Genomic DNA, 17,876 nt, shown 5'->3' with positions numbered 1-17,876 from the left:
CCAATCAGTAAATAATGATTTTGAGAAAATAATCATTTAAAAGGTACAAAGTGTCCAAAGTCCAAATGTTAAAATTAATTGTTTACTTGTTGCCTGTAACTCATTAAGAAAAGAATCATTATTATTTAAAGAAAGTCAAAGATTACTATTATTTAAAAGTACAAATTAATAAGATTATGTTTTTGTTTTCTTTAACCTAATGATCATTCATTCAAGACATGAATTCAATATCTGGTCAAAGGAAGTTCTGTTCATGGATGGGGCTGAAAAACTGCAGCTATGGTCAGTAATTGTAAACTTTCAAAGAGCAAAGTACATTTTAGGTGGCATTTAATGTGATGTTTCCATGACTTACTTGGCCCCTTTATGCATGACCCGTTGTGCTCATCTGCAGGATACATGGTTCATGATACTGGGCCATGAATTTCATTTAACATTATTTAACCCGAAACCTGAAATCCTGAGGGTCCACTCTAAGTACTTCACTGCAAGATATGTAGTGAGCTTGTAATTAGAGCTTCATTAGGACTTAAAAAAAAAGGCCATAATAATGCTTTCTGGAGATCCCTCACTGACTGAACTCTGACTTCTCTTCCAGCACCGTGTTCATACAATCCTAGCCTCGGACGTGGTCATCGTGATGAAACACGGAGCCATTCTGGAGTATGCTGGGCCGGACGTCCTGCTGGAGCAGAAGGACAGTGTCTTCTCCTCGTTTGTCCGAGCAGACAAGTGAGCAGGATGTGAAGAAGGGGGAGGGGCAGGGTTTTCTATGGTCTGTAAATTGCTTGTAAAGAAACTGTTTATACTTAATATTATAATAAACCACAACAGAGAAGATTTAGAACCATTAATAAATTGTAAACTAAGCTTTGAGTTAATCAGTTCTTGTACTTTTTGGATTTAGTATGAGTGGATTATTATCGGGTGGTTGTTAATTAGAGATGAACCAATTACAATCTTAGACGTCGTCTGCTTGGTGTTTTATGATGAGTTCCGGAGAGAAAGGTCTGCTACACACATCGCAGCGCTCAGTGATGGTGAATTTCTCCCTGCAAACATTAATTGTCCACTTTGCTCTGAGCTCAGCATCATGGTGAAGAACTTGGCTGATGATGAGCAAAGGGGTGTGGAACAACACTCAGCCAAACTGCTGTTGGGTTAGTTTCCCTTCCTCAGGAAGTCTCCTGTGCCTTTCTTTAATGTTTCCTGTTGCAAACTTGCCTAGTCAGCTAGCAGGACTGGCTAATGTTGCTAAGAAAATTAAAATAACACCTGAACACACACACACACACACACACACACACACACACACACAAACAATGGCAACAAAATACACATAAATAAATAACACCATGTACAAAACTGATAAAGGTCTAGATGCAGTTGACCGGTGTTTTGCCAGTGTCCTGTCGAGTTGTCCTACCTTATAAATATATATATATATTTTTTTTTTTTTTTTTTTTAGATAAAATAATATAAAAACACAAATATTTATTGCTTACTTGAACTTTAATTCTTTCAGGCCTTCTCTAAAACAGAGATTAAGCCCCTTAACGCTTATTAGGTGTATTACCCAGTAACTACAGGGACTTCTGTACAAACTGGTGGAGCTATTCTGTGGTAATAGAAGTTTATAATAGGGGGTTAAAAAGAACTGAAAGGAGGATCTGGGTAAACTGGAGTTCCATGTCAGTGCCAGAACAGTTACTCCACAAACTACAATCCAGCTTCCAGCAGCTTCTTGTAATAAAGCCAGTGATTAAACCCACAGCGACTCTCTCAACGGCAAGTTACTCTATATAAATATCCAATAATGCAAAAAGCCCAGGACTCAGTGACATTTAAAATATTTTATTAGGTTATAATTTGCAGAGCTTAAAATATTAAATCGCTTTTAACTTAAGTATTATTAAAATACATAAAATGAAAGCCAGAACTGAGGAGCCCTGAAAAAAAAAACCCAAACAAAATATGCCAAAACTAAACCAAATGGAACAAAAAGATAAATAAATTAAAATGAAAAAACATCCAACCCTCTAACGAGAGAACCCTTAGCCGAAGAGAACTCTCTGAACAGTGATGAAGGGAGGACTTTAAAATATATCTTTCTTTCTCTTTCATGCTTACTTACACTTTTTTCCTCTCTCGCGCTCTCTCTCTCTCTCTCTCTGTCTGTCTCTGTCGCGCTCTCTCTCTTTTTTTTCTCGCTTTCTCTCTCACACTCACTCGCTCTGGATAATAGCCTTAAACAGTTAAATACATAAAGACTAGATTTACATTCTTTTCCACTGCTCAAATTTAGAAAGTGTCCTTGCGAAGCGAGCCAAGACGACACATCGATTTGGACATGATTGCATGTCTGTGCCTCTGATCCCAGACCGATTATTATTATTATCATTATTCCCTTAGCCTTCTTTTATTTATTTATTTATTTATTTTATTCATTTATTTTTGTTTATTCCCACTAAACCTGGGATGTACCTTGACTGGACCTATACTATACAAAAAAAAAAAAAAAAGGGGCTTATTCTAGTAGCCTGGGCTTATTCTTTTCCTGCCCAAAAGAACAGCATTCAAACGTAAAGCAGACAAAATAAGTGTTGTCTTTGTCGTCGTGCTGCGTGTGAAAGGAAACACGCCATGAAGTGCGGCCTTTCGTTTTTTTTCCCAACATGGTTCCCTAGACAGATCCAACATGAGTGCCTTCGGGAGGCTCCAGTGCAGGATGGGGTCAAATCTGACCATATGACCACTGAAGAGCGGTAAAGTCTCTCCGGATTTCTAGATTACCTAATATGGTTGCGCTTAAAGGGGGGGGGGGGTTATGGTAATTTTGTCAGATACAGAGATTCTGGATATGAGAGCAGTTGGTGGAGAGGGGTCAGGGTGAGGGGTGTACAAATGGGGACGACGACCAAAAACAAAACAAAAAAAAAAAAGCAAACTAAACAAAAAAGACCCCCCCGTATTAAGGAGACTAAAAGAGACACTGGGTCGACGACTTGGCCCTACAGTCCACCTGTATTAAACCACGACAGAAAAGTAACAATAGTGCTGCTATCTTAACACACCAAAAGGGGAAGAGCTAATGTCACTATGGACGAAAGGAGAGACCAAGTAAACCAGCAAGTGTCCCATACTCAGAACCCAAACTCATTAGTGCGGGGCGGGACGGGACAGGGGCTGAGGAAACCAAACTAAAAGAAACTAAAGAAACTTAAAAAAAAAAAAAAAACAAGAAACAGTTTTCTTTTCCTGGTTAAAGGGAGGCTAGGCTCACAGACAGGACAGCCTCAGGGGGATATTTCAGCATGTGCTGCCCCCTGCAGGCCTGGCTGACCACTCCTGACTGACTGGGTCCTAAAAAACAAAACAAAACAAAAACCAAAAACAGAGAAAGCAGGAGGTGGAAGGGCCTGCGAGTTCCAGCGCCAGCAGGGGGGGGCGGGGGCTGCTGTAGTCCTTTTCTCCTCCCTGGGGTTGAGGAGGGCGTGGGACCCCAGCTAGGCAGGACCAGAGAGGGGTGTGTGCCTCATCTCTCTGTGACGTGGTTCTGTGGAGTTGGGGGCAGGGGGGTGCACAGAGCTTCCGTCAGGTCATCCATTATGGAAGTCTCCTTGGGGTCCATCAGATTGAATTCCCTTATAAAAACGATGAAATGTGTGTAGAGGGTGTTTAAGTGTCCGTGCAGGTCCATCGCCACCGTCTCCTTGTAGTGAGACCAGTAGATGTGGGCCAGCACGTGGAATAGGTATCTGCAGATCTTCTTCACCAGTGAATCGAAGGCATTGGGGAACTCTTTCCCTGCAGGGGGAGAGAGTGGGATATGAAGAAAGTTGTTGTCGACAAGCTCAGATGATATACACATTTTAAAAGCTTTTTAAATTTGTATTTATTCTTCTGATTTAAACAGGCTGGTTTTGTATATTATATATATATATATATATATATATATATATATATATATATATATATATATAAAGAGAAAAACAAGATGTGCAAGTATATTGACACACTAAATGGGCAAAAGTATTGGGACACCTGGTCATTCATTGGGCTTTTTGCTCATCCTGCTTTTGTTGTACTGTTCAAGAAAGGCTTTCTACTAGTTTCTTGAACACTGCTGTGAGGATCTGATTGCTTTCTGCGACAAGAGCATTAGTGAGGTCAGTATGTTGGATGATCAACACTCCATCTCATCCCTAATTCCCCAGCTCATCCCAAAAGTATCGGATGGAGCACCATCTACCATTCCAGAGAACACAGTTCTGCTGCTTTACAACTCAACGCTGTGGGGGGCTTTAAAACCCTACAGTCTACGCCTACAGGCTTATACAAAACAACAGGCTCATGTTTATCTGCTCCAGAGAGTCCTATTCTATTAGCAGTATTTCTTTACAGGGTCTATACAAGATGCATCTGTGTGTGCATTCGCACAGCTGTGTCAGTAATGGGTGCAACTTAAAATGGCGTAACGCATTTATTAGAAAGGGTGTTCACAAATATTTGTATAATAGTCTATGTCCCATATGAGTGGTACAGATCCCCTGCCCCATATGAGTGGTACAAATCTAATCTAATTTAAATCTAAATTAGTTTTTTAAATTCAGCAAAGTACACAAAATTTAACACTCTCAAAAAAAGAAACCTGTACAAGGTTCTTTGAGTGGTGCCATAGAAGAACCAAGCATTGGGGAACACTTTCCCTGCAGGGGGAGAGTGGGATATAAAGAAAGTTGTTGTCGACAAGCTCAGATGTTAATATATATATAAATCCATTCATCATAAAATGCTGACACAATATAAGATTCAAATTATGTCCAAAAGAGAAAAACAAGGTGTGCGAGAATATTGACACACTAAATGGACAAAAGTATTGGGACAAAAAAAAAGGGAGGTGGAAAGGCCTACGAGTTTCAATTACTAATATAAAATAAATATATTTAATATTAGATTTATATGTAATAAATCTAGACATATATTAGGTTTTTAAATTCAGCAAAGTACACATAATTTTACACTCAAAAAAAAAAAAAAAACCTGTACAAGGTTCTTAAAGAACCTTCATTTGATGTAAAGATACTTTTGCTATTTAAAGGTTTACTCATCTCTATTAACAGAGATGATTCTTTAGGGAACCAAAAGTGGTTCTTCTATGGCATTGCTCAAAGAACCCTCTTTGTAGGGTGAAGTTAGGTACTGAAGGCACGTTTACTCAATCAGAAATATGACAGTGCCTCTGTTGCACCACTAGGTGTCAGGAGAGGTTCATTACTCACCATATTTAGTGGGGAAGATGTCCTCATCAGTGACGAGTTTCTGGACTGAACTCATGACGAAGTCTATGTACTGCGGCGCTGTGCATTTAGTCTTCTTTCCCTTCTCATCATACCAGTAGTACGTTCTGAGAAACAAAAGAAGGCGGGGATGGGATTAGTATTCCAAGAAACAAAATCCCGTTCCACTGAATACGGATTCATTTCCTTAACGTTTATCAGCAGATATTAGAACCCATGATCATCTGATAAGCATATAATCCCCATAATAGCCCCTCAACACATGCTGGTGTATCATTAACTAAAACGAGAAGGTGACCATCTGCTTATAGAGATCAGTAGATTTATGATCTGTTTGGCTAGGGCCTTCATGGACCAGAGAACCCAAAAACTTGGCCACTGTCTTTCTGCCTTCTCGCCGTCGCTTGATCTCCTGGCAGGTGACCCACTTGCAGCACTGGCGGCAGCTGCAGGACTTTGGGCGTTGCCTTTACAAACAAACGGTCTTCTATGCACACATCCTGATTTCGCTAATATTGAAACTGAGAATGAAAACTTAAAGTGGACCGAGGACACAGAGTGCATTGGGTGTTGAATAAGTACATGTGGAAGTTTCCACCCTAGTTATCTTCCATTGCAGACTATATGGTCTTCCGGCCTTTTTTTTTTTAAATGAGAAGATATTCAAGATGTTGAATGTTAAAAATTCATCTTTAATACAAACTCACATTAGTCTATCATTCCACCCATTTACGTAATATTATAGTGGAATAACGCTAAATCAAGCCCTAAAACCTAAAACTTTAACCTTCATCTTGGCAACAAAAAGTAATCTTTGGCTGCATTTCACAAACGAACCAGAAATGTCTTGTGAAGACGAGCCAAGAGACCATAATAGCTATGTGCCAGCATAGTAAATCACTAATATTAGGATAAATACTAATAACATTCATACTGAAAGTAGTGATTTTACATCACTGTGCTCATTAGGACATCTACAGAGCTCTCCTCATGTGAATCTAGTATGATTTATTAAAAACCTGGTTTGATAAATCAGTGCTTAATGATGTTTAATCAGGTATCAAACAAACAAACATCCACGCACCGGCTGGGGGCGTCCAGGAGAAACCTGGAACCGAGCTTTGCTCTTCAAGCTCGCTCCCAAGTTCTCAACTACTTTCTTCAAAATGAGAAACTCGTCTCTTTTCACTGTATTCGTGTTTACCTGTATCTAATTTTTTTACAAGCACTAAATAAACAGTTTGCGGGAAGCCGCGAACGAAGTTTGATGAACGTAATGCAGAACCGCATTTTAGAAGCGCGAGTTCCGATCGAACTCTAAGCTTTAGGCCCAGCCTGTCACAACTGCTCAGATCCTTATAGTGTCAGAAGGTTAAGCATCTTTTTAATGACTACACACCTGGCCTCCCCTCCCTGAGAGGAAAACGTACATTAACAGTACATTAACACAATGCTAAGGACTTGGGAAAGACCGCCTGCAGAACTGAACGTGAGCGGAGTGCTGACTGACTAAGCTCAGACGAATAAAGAAGTTCTCCTGGTTTCTCCGCTCTGGATGCAAGAACACATGTTTCCAACAGCTGTTAGTAAGTAAAGGATGCAAGGATTTGCATGGTGTTGTGGGAACAGTACTAGATTTAGGAGTGTTGCTATGGTAATGGTTGTTTTTTTGCTTCAAGAGAACATCTCATTCATTTTTCATTCCTTTCTCTATTCTTTATCTCTCGGTTCTGGTTGCAGTTAAACTCATTAACTCCTTAAACCCAGTTGGATCAGACAAGGTCTTCCGCCTTTGGTGGTTTGGTCGCTTTTATCCCCCCATTGTACTGAACTCATACCTAAACATGAGGTACAAATCATGGTGCGAGCCAAATCGTGACTTGCATGTTCCGTTACACCCCTATATATGCATGCATGTCATTTGTAAGAGAGCATCACCCTTGGTACTCAAACTGCAAACACATCCAAATGTGAAGAGACCGTATTACAAGACCGTATTATGACCATGAGCTGTGAACCCCATAACACACCTGATAATATTTTATGTTGTTGAATATTACAGTTCAACCTTACTACTGAATGTCTGCACAGGTCTAGTCCCAATTTGTACAAAACTACAATCTCAAATACATTAGGTCCCCACAAAGTGCTAAATGCAAGGACATCCACACACGGGTGCCCTTTGTGCCTGGGGCACTTTAATCTCCCCTGTCTCATCTCCCGTCAGCAAGGCCAAAACACGACACTTCTCACTCCATCTCCCTGAAGCAAGGCATGCTGCTAGGCCTTGACCTCAGGCCCAGGTAATGACTCCTAAGGGTCACCTGTCAGAGGAAGGGGGTGTTGAGTTGCCTGGGCCACATCTCTACCCCAGGCTGCAGGATGAATAATGAAAGGCAAAGCAAAGCATTAATAATCCATAAAAGAGCAGGAGCAGGACTTACGTGTTGCAGGCCGACATGAGGGGACACGTATCGCCCGTGCAGAACTCTGACACCGTGCTGTACTGCAGGTTGATGAGATTGAAGAATGTCGTGGCTGTGGGGACAAAGAGAAGACGAATGTAAGGTCCTAGTATTTTCCTAGTATAGTGGGTGCAGCTGCTTCCTTGCGGTTCTTCAGCCTAAGGGGGCTTAATGGACTGAGGCTGGTGGGCAAGGCTGAGGAACATGGACACAACTATTGTACTGGGTTTCTCCCAGAAGGTCATGGGTTCAAATCCCTATGCAGACTGGTCACTACTGGTTGTACCCTTGCTTGAGGCTGCTATGATGGGAATGCTGTGCTGCTCCCAGATTGGGCAGCAAGTCAAGCAGCAAATTGGTCAATTTTCCCTGCAAGCTGATCAATGAAGAGTAACTTAACACCATAATCAGATAAGTACCGTTATACTAATATCTTACTGTGATTATCCAAATAAAGGACTGAAAAGTACCTCAGCCACATCACTTCTCATTAAGCTACAGTCTGATTAAATGTCCAAATAACCACCAGTCGTGGGCAGAAAAAAGCCCTCTAAACCGCAGTTACACTTAATAAGCATGGAGGAACAGCCTCCATTAACCGTAAAAGGCTTTGATACAGAGGCCCACTGTAAAGTGTTTGCGTAACCATCGATTTCATCTTGGAAAAACACTAAATTGAGCCCAAGTTTTATGTTGTTCTATGGCTTCTTTTCTGAGAGCTCTACCCAAAGATTAAAAACTGAGGGAAATGCAAACAATGGTCTATGATCTTTGGGTTGTGGAATGTTAATCGAACTTCAGACGATCTTGCAGTTATGTAACTATAAAGGAACGTGCAGCGTGCTTCCTGTGATGGACAGAAGTCAAACAACTGCAGAGTATTTTCGAAAGATCTGCTAATGCTAGACATAACATGAGGAGGCCAGGAAGCTTTCCCATGGCTGCAGGTCTGAAAACATGGCTCATAAATCCCTTTGAACCCTAGGTTTATCACTCTGTATAATGTACTGTGAATTATTTGGTAACCATTTGCTTTAGAATTTCTTGCGGAGTCCCACAGGGTTCTATTTTAGCCTATGAAGATGATGTTCGTTTTGATAATGTAGTGATTGGAGTAAGAAAAAAGAAAAAAAAAAAAGAAAAAGATACCTATAGGGTCTAAAAGCTTAACTGACCCAACAGGCATCAGAAAGGTACTGTACGTCCTAAAAGTGGCATCATGTTCAAGTGATTTCCAAGCCCATGCTGTAAGCCATTGATGCTGAATGAAAATGACGTACTGTTGCTGGCGAGCCATTCGTTCAGGTCGATTTCTGGTGGCAACACGACCAGCTCCTTAAGGTCAAAGTCGACGACCCTCACTTTGGTGTAGTCTGCCTCCAGGTACTGCTTCTTCTCCTCTGTGGGCGGCTTTTTTCCATTTGGCTTCCCCTTGGACTTCCTATAAAGGGCACAACAGGGATATATGGGTCAGCAATTGTTTCAACAGCAAGTTTTCTTCAACCTAATCAAGGTTGATCCTAAATCTGTAACATGGATTGGTATGGAGAGGGTGACTGTTCCAAGTTTACGCATCCCACATACCAAGCCCACAAGCACACTGACTTCCAAGCCTAGTCCTTGAGAACCTCTTTCCATATTTTGGTGTTCTCTTTGCTCCAACTAACTGCCTAGTGTTTGTTACAGCAGGAAAAACAGTACAGTACTGGAGGGCCCCCAGTCCTGTGGCTCATAATGAAAACCTCTGCATGGACAATAACCAGGTAGTGAATAATGACCCTCAGGGAACTTGCTTGGGAACTTTACAGTAAATCAATGTGGAAGGCTTAAGTGTGAATGTGAGTAAATCCTGTTAACATGACAATTTACCAGCACAGGAAATTCCCTGGAAATTGAATAGAAGCCAACAGATAACCTGGAAATACAGCAACTTACTTTCTCGATACGCAACACGTGGCATGACATTTAGCTTTTCTGAGGTTGGATACGTTAAAATCGGAAAGCCCAGAGTGGTGCTACATATATATATATATATATATTTTAAACTTGTATAAACAGCCGATCTTCATTTGAACAGTACTGAGAGATCTAGGAAAGTATTCTATAATATAATAAATACTATAGCTATTAGAGTGGGATCACCATGGCCAGATCTAAAGAGCTCTCCAACGGCCTTCAGAAAGAAGGTTGTACATGCATTGGAGTCTGGAAAGGGACATGGCCGGGACAGGCTGTCCTAGCAAGTTCAGCCAAGAGCAGACCACAGGATGCATAAAAAGAAAAGGCTCCAGTAGCCATAAAATGTCATGTCATCACAGGACCTATAGGTAGCTCTTGCCACGGCTTGTGTCAAAGTACAACATCTACCACCAGAAAGAGACCGGATAAGTTTGATTTTTCTCTTAATATTGTTAAATATACCCATATGTTTAACTATGAGTTTTTAAGGGGTGTACTCATTTTTTCACATTACTGTATGTACAAAGGTTCGGTAATATGAAGTACCATTCATATAAGGTAACTTTCATTCAGTGCTAAATGTTAAACATTTGAGTAACGTCTAGAGTAAGAACCTAGTGCCATGTGCCGAAGCGCAGAACCGAGGCTGCCCTAGCCAACTGTCATCCCCAGCAGTATGCAGAAGCCATTTTTTGAATCCTCCCCCGCTTCCACACTTAACCTTGGCCTGTAATTAGACAGTGGGGCCACAGACATGCAGGTTCTTCCTGCCTCAGCTATTTTTAGTGCTGAAGAGTTTATGTTACCAGCAGACCCCCATCCCAACTTTCACTCCCCACCACCACCACACCCAGGGTCAAACATCAAACACTCTACTTTAGCCCTGGGTGGAGGGAAGGGAGGGCTTCTGTGCGTCACAGTGAAATTGCACACAGACATTGCCAAGCAGACTGTGGCTAATTGGGGAGAAGAAAGGTACATTCAACACTGACCTCATTCCCTCATTCCAGACATATGGTGCTCATTCAGGGGTGCGCTATACAGTCTGCCTGAGGAGTATTTAACTGCGCATCTGTCAAGGTATATTTTGTGATATATAGCAAAGACAGTAACAGCTGCTGAAATGTAAGCAGTAGCACAAATGTGTATGATAAACGTAATGGTGTTAGAGAGCATAAATGGCATGGATTACATACATTTAGGGGGATGTAGTGGCTTGGTGGTTGGAGAGCTGGATTTTTGTACACAGGGTTGTGAGTTTGATACCCATGTCTGCTAAGCTGCCACTGTTGGGCACTTGAGCAATGCAATTAACCCTGCTCTGGTCTGCTGACCCTGCACTCTGATTACTGTTAGGTTCACTGGTTAAAGCACTAGGCTACTGATCGCAAGGTTGTGGGTTTAATACCCCTGTCTGATAAGCTGCCACTGTTGGGGGGTCTTGAGCAAGACATTTAGCCCTCTTCACTCTAGGGTTTTTTGCAAGTCTGACACTGTGCTATGACCAAGGATTTCTAAGCTATATAAATAATAATAATAATAATAATAATAATAATATCAGTCCTTTCTACTTATACAGTACATTTTTTCTTATTGCATATACCAGCGATGAGTCAGAGTGCAGGATCAGGGTACAGGGTCAGTCATGCTACAGCACCCCTGGAGTAGAGAAGGCCTTGTTCAATGTCTCAACAGTGACTGCTTAGTAGAATGGGCACTGAACCCACAACCTTGTGACATTAACCGCCCCCTGAGCCAACGCTGACTTTATGAGCAGAGAGGTTAAGGGCCTTGCTCAAGGTCTCAACAGTAGAAGCTTAGCAGAATTGAGTGTCAAACCCACAACCCTGTGACACAATTATACATTTGGCAGGGTCAGTCGTGACAAGTGGATAAGTAAAATGATAAAAACTCAAATTTGATTTATGAGGGTTTTGTGATGCTGGCTTATATAAATATGAGCCTAAACCATTCAATATTGTTTACCACCAGTGCAGGTGACGTTGTCGAGTACCTCCAACTGAGGCCCTCACAAAGCCCTTATGGTTTGTTGTCATTTCCAGTCAATTTGTTGTTTTGACACCACTACATTTCCTCAAATCGCTGCACGTGGCCACGTCGTTTCCTCATTACTGCGGCTTGACTGTAACGAAGCAGGATAGCAGAAGACCAATAAAACCAATTTCTGAAGAGGGAAACATGAGAAACACATGTGTCTGATGGGATATCAGTTCTGCATCTGTTGAGAAGCACTTCTCTGCATCCTTCGCACTAAAGACCACTTCGGAGTCAATTGCCCTTTTCACTGAAAAGAGAAAAACTTGATTTCATGCCACATTGCCCAAGTTGTTGGCTTCTTATTTTGCTATTGCCCAGCCTATAACAGCAGCACTACTGTATAAAGCTTTGAAAGCGCATATGTGTGTGTGTGTGTGTGTGTGTGTGTGTGTGTGTGTGTGTGTGTAGGCAGTCTGGCCCCGCTCCTTAAACAGCTGTTCCCATGTTGTCTCTCAACAGAGGCCCTGGGCTGCTGGTGCTCTGCACACAGAGCCTGGCCTTGTTGCACTGAAGCTGAGGAGTATGCTCTGCCAGGGGGCCAGGAGGGCTAAATACACAGCAGCCCGGAGTCTCTTTCCCACCCCCCTGACCACTACCTGAAGACTGCCATCAACAAGTAACCCAAACACCATCTGCAGAACCTAATACTACCACACTCTTTAAAAAATAAAGGTGATTTAGATATGTCCTAGATATGCCACAGAAGAACCACATTTAGGTCCATGAAGCACCATGTTTGTAAGCGAGAGTGTGAAGAATCTTGAAGAACTTTCTTTACATCGAGGGTAGGTTATTTAGATCTTTAAATGGTTCTTACATGGTTCTTTAAGGACCCAAAAGTGGCTCTTCTATGGCATCGTTCTGAGAACCATCTGAAGCACCTTGTACGGAAGGACCACATTGTGGTGGTAAGGCAACACAACAGCAGGTCGGACCATCTCCAAAACATCAGGCAGGTCTTGTAGTGTTTTACTGGTCTGCAGTGGTCAGTACCTATCAAAGGTGCTCAACGAAAGGACAACCTGTGAACCAGCGACAGGGCCATAGGCACCCTAAAGGCCCCACCTCACAACTTGCAGGACTCAAAGGCTCTGCTGCTTATTGTCTTAGTGTCAGATACCACAGGACACCTTCAGAAGACTTGGAGTCTGTGCCTCGAATGGCCAGAATGGCTCGAATGGTGGTGGCTTAAGGGGGCCTACTCAATATTAGGCAGGCAGTATTAATGTTATTACTGATCGTTGTGTAATCTAGCCTATAATGTAATAATCACAAAAATTCCATGGGTTATTTATTATAACTCTACCTACAAGCTTTTAGCATGTCATTAGACTCGACCACGCTCAACCTATATCACTATAAATGGATGGTTTGTAATTACAGTGGAATTTACCACCCTGTTATGAATCAATACCTGCTGGCTAGGCTACAACTTGGCTGCAATTTTGTTATCTCAGCCTCCTTTCAATTCAGTTAATAAAGATAGAAAAAAAGGAAAAAGGAATATTAGGTTGTTTAAGGGCAGCAGTGAGGAGCAGCAGAAGCTGGCTTTAATTTACTGGACATGTGTCTTTGTATTTGAACAGAGGAAGCTAGGCCAGAAAGCCGGCCTACAAAGCCCCCCCCCCCCAGTGGTTCTTTGGCTTGTTTCTCCCCTTTTTCTTCTCATTCAGACAAACGACTCCCGATTCCTGGAAAACAGTGGTTACTCCAGCCAAGAGGAGGCCACTGATCCCTGCCTTAAAGAGATAGCCCATAGGCTACTAGCATGTTTTTCCAGGCTTAGCGTTGTCTCCTTTAACAGCGCAACAATCAGAACCAGAAGCTGGCTGGACTTCTGAAGGAATGCTGAAGGCCAGGCCTTTGATCCATTGTTCTGAACAATTCTGAACAATGCATAACAAAAGCAAACTGTACACTGATGATATCAGGTCTTGAAGGGGATGCCGGTTCTGAAGAAAACAAAACGTGCTAGAAATTCCTGGTGTTCGTGCGGAAGAGGCAGGTGACAGCTGTGGGTGCAGCTGGTAGGACACCCGAAGGGAAGAATGCAGCATGATGCCAAGCACAAGCCTGCTAGGAAACCATCGAAAGAATTCTAAAAGAGAGAGGACCTCCTCGGCTGGGTGCTGCAACTTGGAGAAAAACAAATTGCACAACCTGATCCAGAAAACTGGAACACCATTGCACAAACCGTAGCACTGCAGATACCAAGAAGCAAGAACACCTTGTTCTAGCTCCCAACTCATGTTGAAGATGCTGAGACAGACGTTCTCCACAATACCGGTTACTTAACACAGCAACAACAATACCAGGCATATTACTACTGTACTGCTCAATGAAGCCATCAAGCAACAAAGTGATCCCAGGTCTGATACATATGATATGTCCAAATGTTTGTGGACCATCTGGGAACAAATAAAACATGAACCCATTGGCACCATGTTTAATGCCAGGCATGGTCTAGAGGGGTATAAAGCCCCCCCCCCCCAGCATTGAGCTGTTTCTGCTTCATCAGATAATATTAGGTTGAGTTCAGCAGTTAAGGATGAGATAGGGTGGTGGTGATTATCCAACCTCCTGACCTCACTAAAGTTCTCATTAGTTGCTGAACACAATCAAATCCTCACAGCAGTGCTCCAAAATCTAGCAGGTAGCCTTCCCCGAACAGCAGAGACAGCTACTTCAACAAAAGCAGGATAAACTGCTGATACCCTTGATTTCCGACAAAGCAATGAACGAGCAGGTGTCCCAGTACTTTTGTCCATATAGCGTAGCTTTGCTTGTGTGCCCATCTACTGCACTTGATATGAATTATGTCCAAACTAGGAAAACATGAAATGTAGTCTTTTAAAATGTACTCCTATGGGGCCTCGCCCTTACTGGCATTCACATACACCACTGCGCAAAGTCGCTTGCATTCCTCTGCGATTAAGGAAAGCTTTCTCAGGCACGTTCAGTCCTGTGTGTTGCCTTTCATACACAAGCTAAAAAAGCAGACAAAAAGGAAGACAAGTTCAGAAATACCCAATGCCGATGTGAACAGCAGGGAATTCAGCAGGCCTGAGGTAAAGGATGTGATTCAGAAGAAGGAATAATCAGTACTCAGGAACGGTCTTGTACAGCCTGCAGGTTGGATCATGGCAACCTACAGGTCTCGAGGGAAGAGTTACATTAAGGGTTAAGAACTGAGACGTATTGTGACATGAAGGTCTGATGTAACCAGTGTGATTCAGAATAGGGCTGGGCGATCTGGTAAAAATACTACATCACGAAGACATTTTTTACGATGCACGTAATCATAGACTACATACATCAGTAGCAACAGACTGTTAAAAACTACTATTCAGATACTCTCCCGTACTGAGTACAGTGATTTTTACTCAACATCTGCTGCTCATCATCTAATTAAACCAGTCTAATTACACTGTCGGTAACAAATCATGCAGTTGATGAGTGTTTATTAAGCACTAACGATATCCTTGATATGCTTAGAAAAGCATATTATGATAACATTATTATATCCACGATATGATAAAATATGGTCATATTGCCCAGCTCTAATTCAGAAGTAGTAACAATTAGGCCCTCAGTGGCGTCCAGTCACCTGGTTCATTACTCAACATGTAGAGCAGATCTAGAGTTCCTCAGGTCTACTCCTGGAGGTTAAGTGTAGTGTGTCTACCACAGCTCGAATGCAACTAATCAAATCAGTCAATGTAACTGATGTAATTCAGACCTACAAATATTAGACACCAATATACTGACTTGGTTCCTAACTGAACATCTAGAGCAGATTTGGAGTTCCTCAATTCCGCTCCTAGAGGGTCAATGTCCAAAACAGATTGGAAACTCTCTTCTTAAAGACACCCTGACAAATATGGTAATTACTTAAAGAGAGCCGAATCAGGTGTGTTTGACCTGGAAAATGACCATGACCAGGAAACGTGCTGGACCTGGTTCTCCAGTAGCAGAATTGAACCCTAATCCAGAGGTCCACCTGAGATGCTTTACGGTGAGTACCAATATGCTAAAATTGTCAAAGGGAACACCAATAACAAGTCAAGCATTGAGGCTCGTGAATGTGAACTAGGTACAGATCCAGTGACGTGGTTCATAACTCAAGAGCTAGAGTGTCTTGGAAGATCTCTTCATCCCTCAGAATCAAAGGGAAACATGCGTTTCTGGTCATCGGATCGTGCTCAGATTGCACTTGTCCACATGAAAGACCAGGTGATGAGAAACTGGTGTTTGTTTACAGTAAGTAAAGCGAGAATGATGTGGTGGCACGTGGTGGTGTGCTTTTTTACAGGGAAAGTAAAATCGGATGTCATCTGATCACACTGGGGATGCATTTTAATGACAAGTGTAGAAAGAATCTGGTCAAAGTAGATCCAGATACCCTCCAGATGTTAATTCCAGGTGTCAACGGGCTAAAACAGGCTGCTGTCTAGACTGATTGAGATGGATAGATAGCTAGATTAGATTATATATTATATATAAATATAGTGACCTCCATTCCGATAGACTTCCCTGTATTGTGCCTCATTCAAAAAAAGGAGTCCAGGCTAAAACGCTCCTTAATTTTAGTGGAAATGGACGGGTCTAATCTGCAGTAGTCTGTACGAATGACTTGGTTTTCAGGACATCACAAAAACCGTGACTTTACAATGGGCCGTTCCTGCTTCTCAGTTTTCATATATGGACTGTACGTTTTGAAACTTCCACATCCATTCAGAAAAAGGAACAACGCTGAAATCCACAATTAAGATAAAAGACATGCCGTAACCAATTCCATTCACAGGCATTAACCGAAAAGTTTCTCCAAAGCCATCCATGACGGACTACAACCCATCCAGCTCTTCAACTACCAGAGCAAAAGGCCGTAGTGTCTATTCTGTTCATATGGTTCTATTCACCCTGATCAGCAGCTCCAGCAAAGCAATTCGCAAGCCCATCTAACCGCAGCTTCAAATGCCTGTGGCCTCAGCTCATGCCGGGCTGCTTTTGCTGCCTGACCTGGCTACATTCAGCTCCATTTATGGCTAATCATTCAGAGAGTGGGTGGAGGGCAGCTAACAGGATGACTCCTGGCACCAGGGAAGTTTTCTTTTCCTCAAAATAAACCCGCAGTCAGGAGTGGAATGAGTTTCGGGAAAGTAAAAACGCGGCTCTGAAGTTTCTACTTAATAGTACCATTTCCCTTTCCTGGACCAAAGTCTAATACAATCAAGATACACAGGCAGCCTTCGAGTCCTTCATAGAGCCATTGTCTGTGCATGCGTCAGCCGGCAGGAGAGGCGGAGGAAAAAAAACAAAAACAAAAAAAACACGTCTCTGTGCTGCTGGCCTTGGAGAGAAGTGAAGAGGACATGCTAAATGACAGATGAATGAAAGAAGGTGGTGGGAATGCATTGAGCTATTCTGGTCTCCATGCAGAGGCCCTGTAGCTGCAACCGAGAGATGAGTATGTACATCGGACAGAGCACCCTGATCACATGATCTATGAAACTATGATAGGATGGTGGTTGCGATGGTCATCTATGCAGAAGTGTGAGCAACTTCTGAAAGAGGCCATGGCATGTTCTTAGATGATTTTTCAGGGTCATATGGACCCTAAGACCCTAAGGGCCCATAACTTTTAGGTACCCTGCATGGCCAGTCCGTAGTAATTATAGCCTGTAAGCAATTTTGATGGCCAGCTAATAGTCCAGGACTCAGCTAAAACCTTGGGTACAGTACACGCCTTTTAAAGCCATAGCAGTTCATAAGAAGACCAAGTAACTCCCACTTCCCGACTTCGTTTGGCTCATTTTCTTTTACGGCAAATGCAAAAAAAATGCCAATCACACATTAACTGACTAGGGATTGTACACAACAACCTTCAACTAAACGCAACACCCTAAAAAGGCACGTGCCTTGAGTCACCTCAGAGACGTAGACCCGCACCACCATTCGCACAGACCCAAAATGACAGAAAGATGAAAACGCCTTTTGGTGAGGTGGTGGGTGGGATGACACTGACTGCAGAGGGAAATGGAGTGGAGTAGCACAGCACATACTAAAGGCGACGTATACGAATCTTTTCACAATT

General features: G+C 42.4%; 2 protein-coding genes across 4 annotated transcripts in view; one reads left to right on the top strand and one right to left on the bottom strand.

The window, feature by feature from the left end:
- Positions 1-736, top strand: part of abcc8b (ATP-binding cassette, sub-family C (CFTR/MRP), member 8b) — a 38,343-nt gene extending 37,607 nt beyond the window's left edge. The window contains exon 41 of the mRNA XM_072694632.1: positions 599-736. Coding sequence (XP_072550733.1) covers positions 599-736 — 138 coding nt within the window. The remainder of the gene's footprint in view (positions 1-598) is intronic.
- A 1,102-nt stretch (positions 737-1,838) lies between these two features.
- Positions 1,839-17,876, bottom strand: part of mob2b (MOB kinase activator 2b) — a 55,389-nt gene continuing 39,351 nt past the window's right edge. For all 3 annotated transcript variants that reach the window (XM_072695614.1, XM_072695612.1, XM_072695611.1), the window contains exons 2-5: positions 9,046-9,206; positions 7,745-7,838; positions 5,283-5,407; positions 1,839-3,807 (exon numbers count right to left, since the gene is read on the bottom strand). In XM_072695614.1, coding sequence (XP_072551715.1) covers positions 3,536-3,807; positions 5,283-5,407; positions 7,745-7,838; positions 9,046-9,206 — 652 coding nt within the window. In that variant the 3' untranslated portion in view covers positions 1,839-3,535. The remainder of the gene's footprint in view (positions 3,808-5,282; positions 5,408-7,744; positions 7,839-9,045; positions 9,207-17,876) is intronic.

Source organism: Salminus brasiliensis, chromosome 13 (genome assembly GCF_030463535.1).
Source record: "Salminus brasiliensis chromosome 13, fSalBra1.hap2, whole genome shotgun sequence".
Taxonomy (NCBI): Eukaryota; Metazoa; Chordata; class Actinopteri; order Characiformes; family Bryconidae; genus Salminus; species Salminus brasiliensis.
This window is presented reverse-complemented; position numbering and strand designations above follow the sequence as displayed.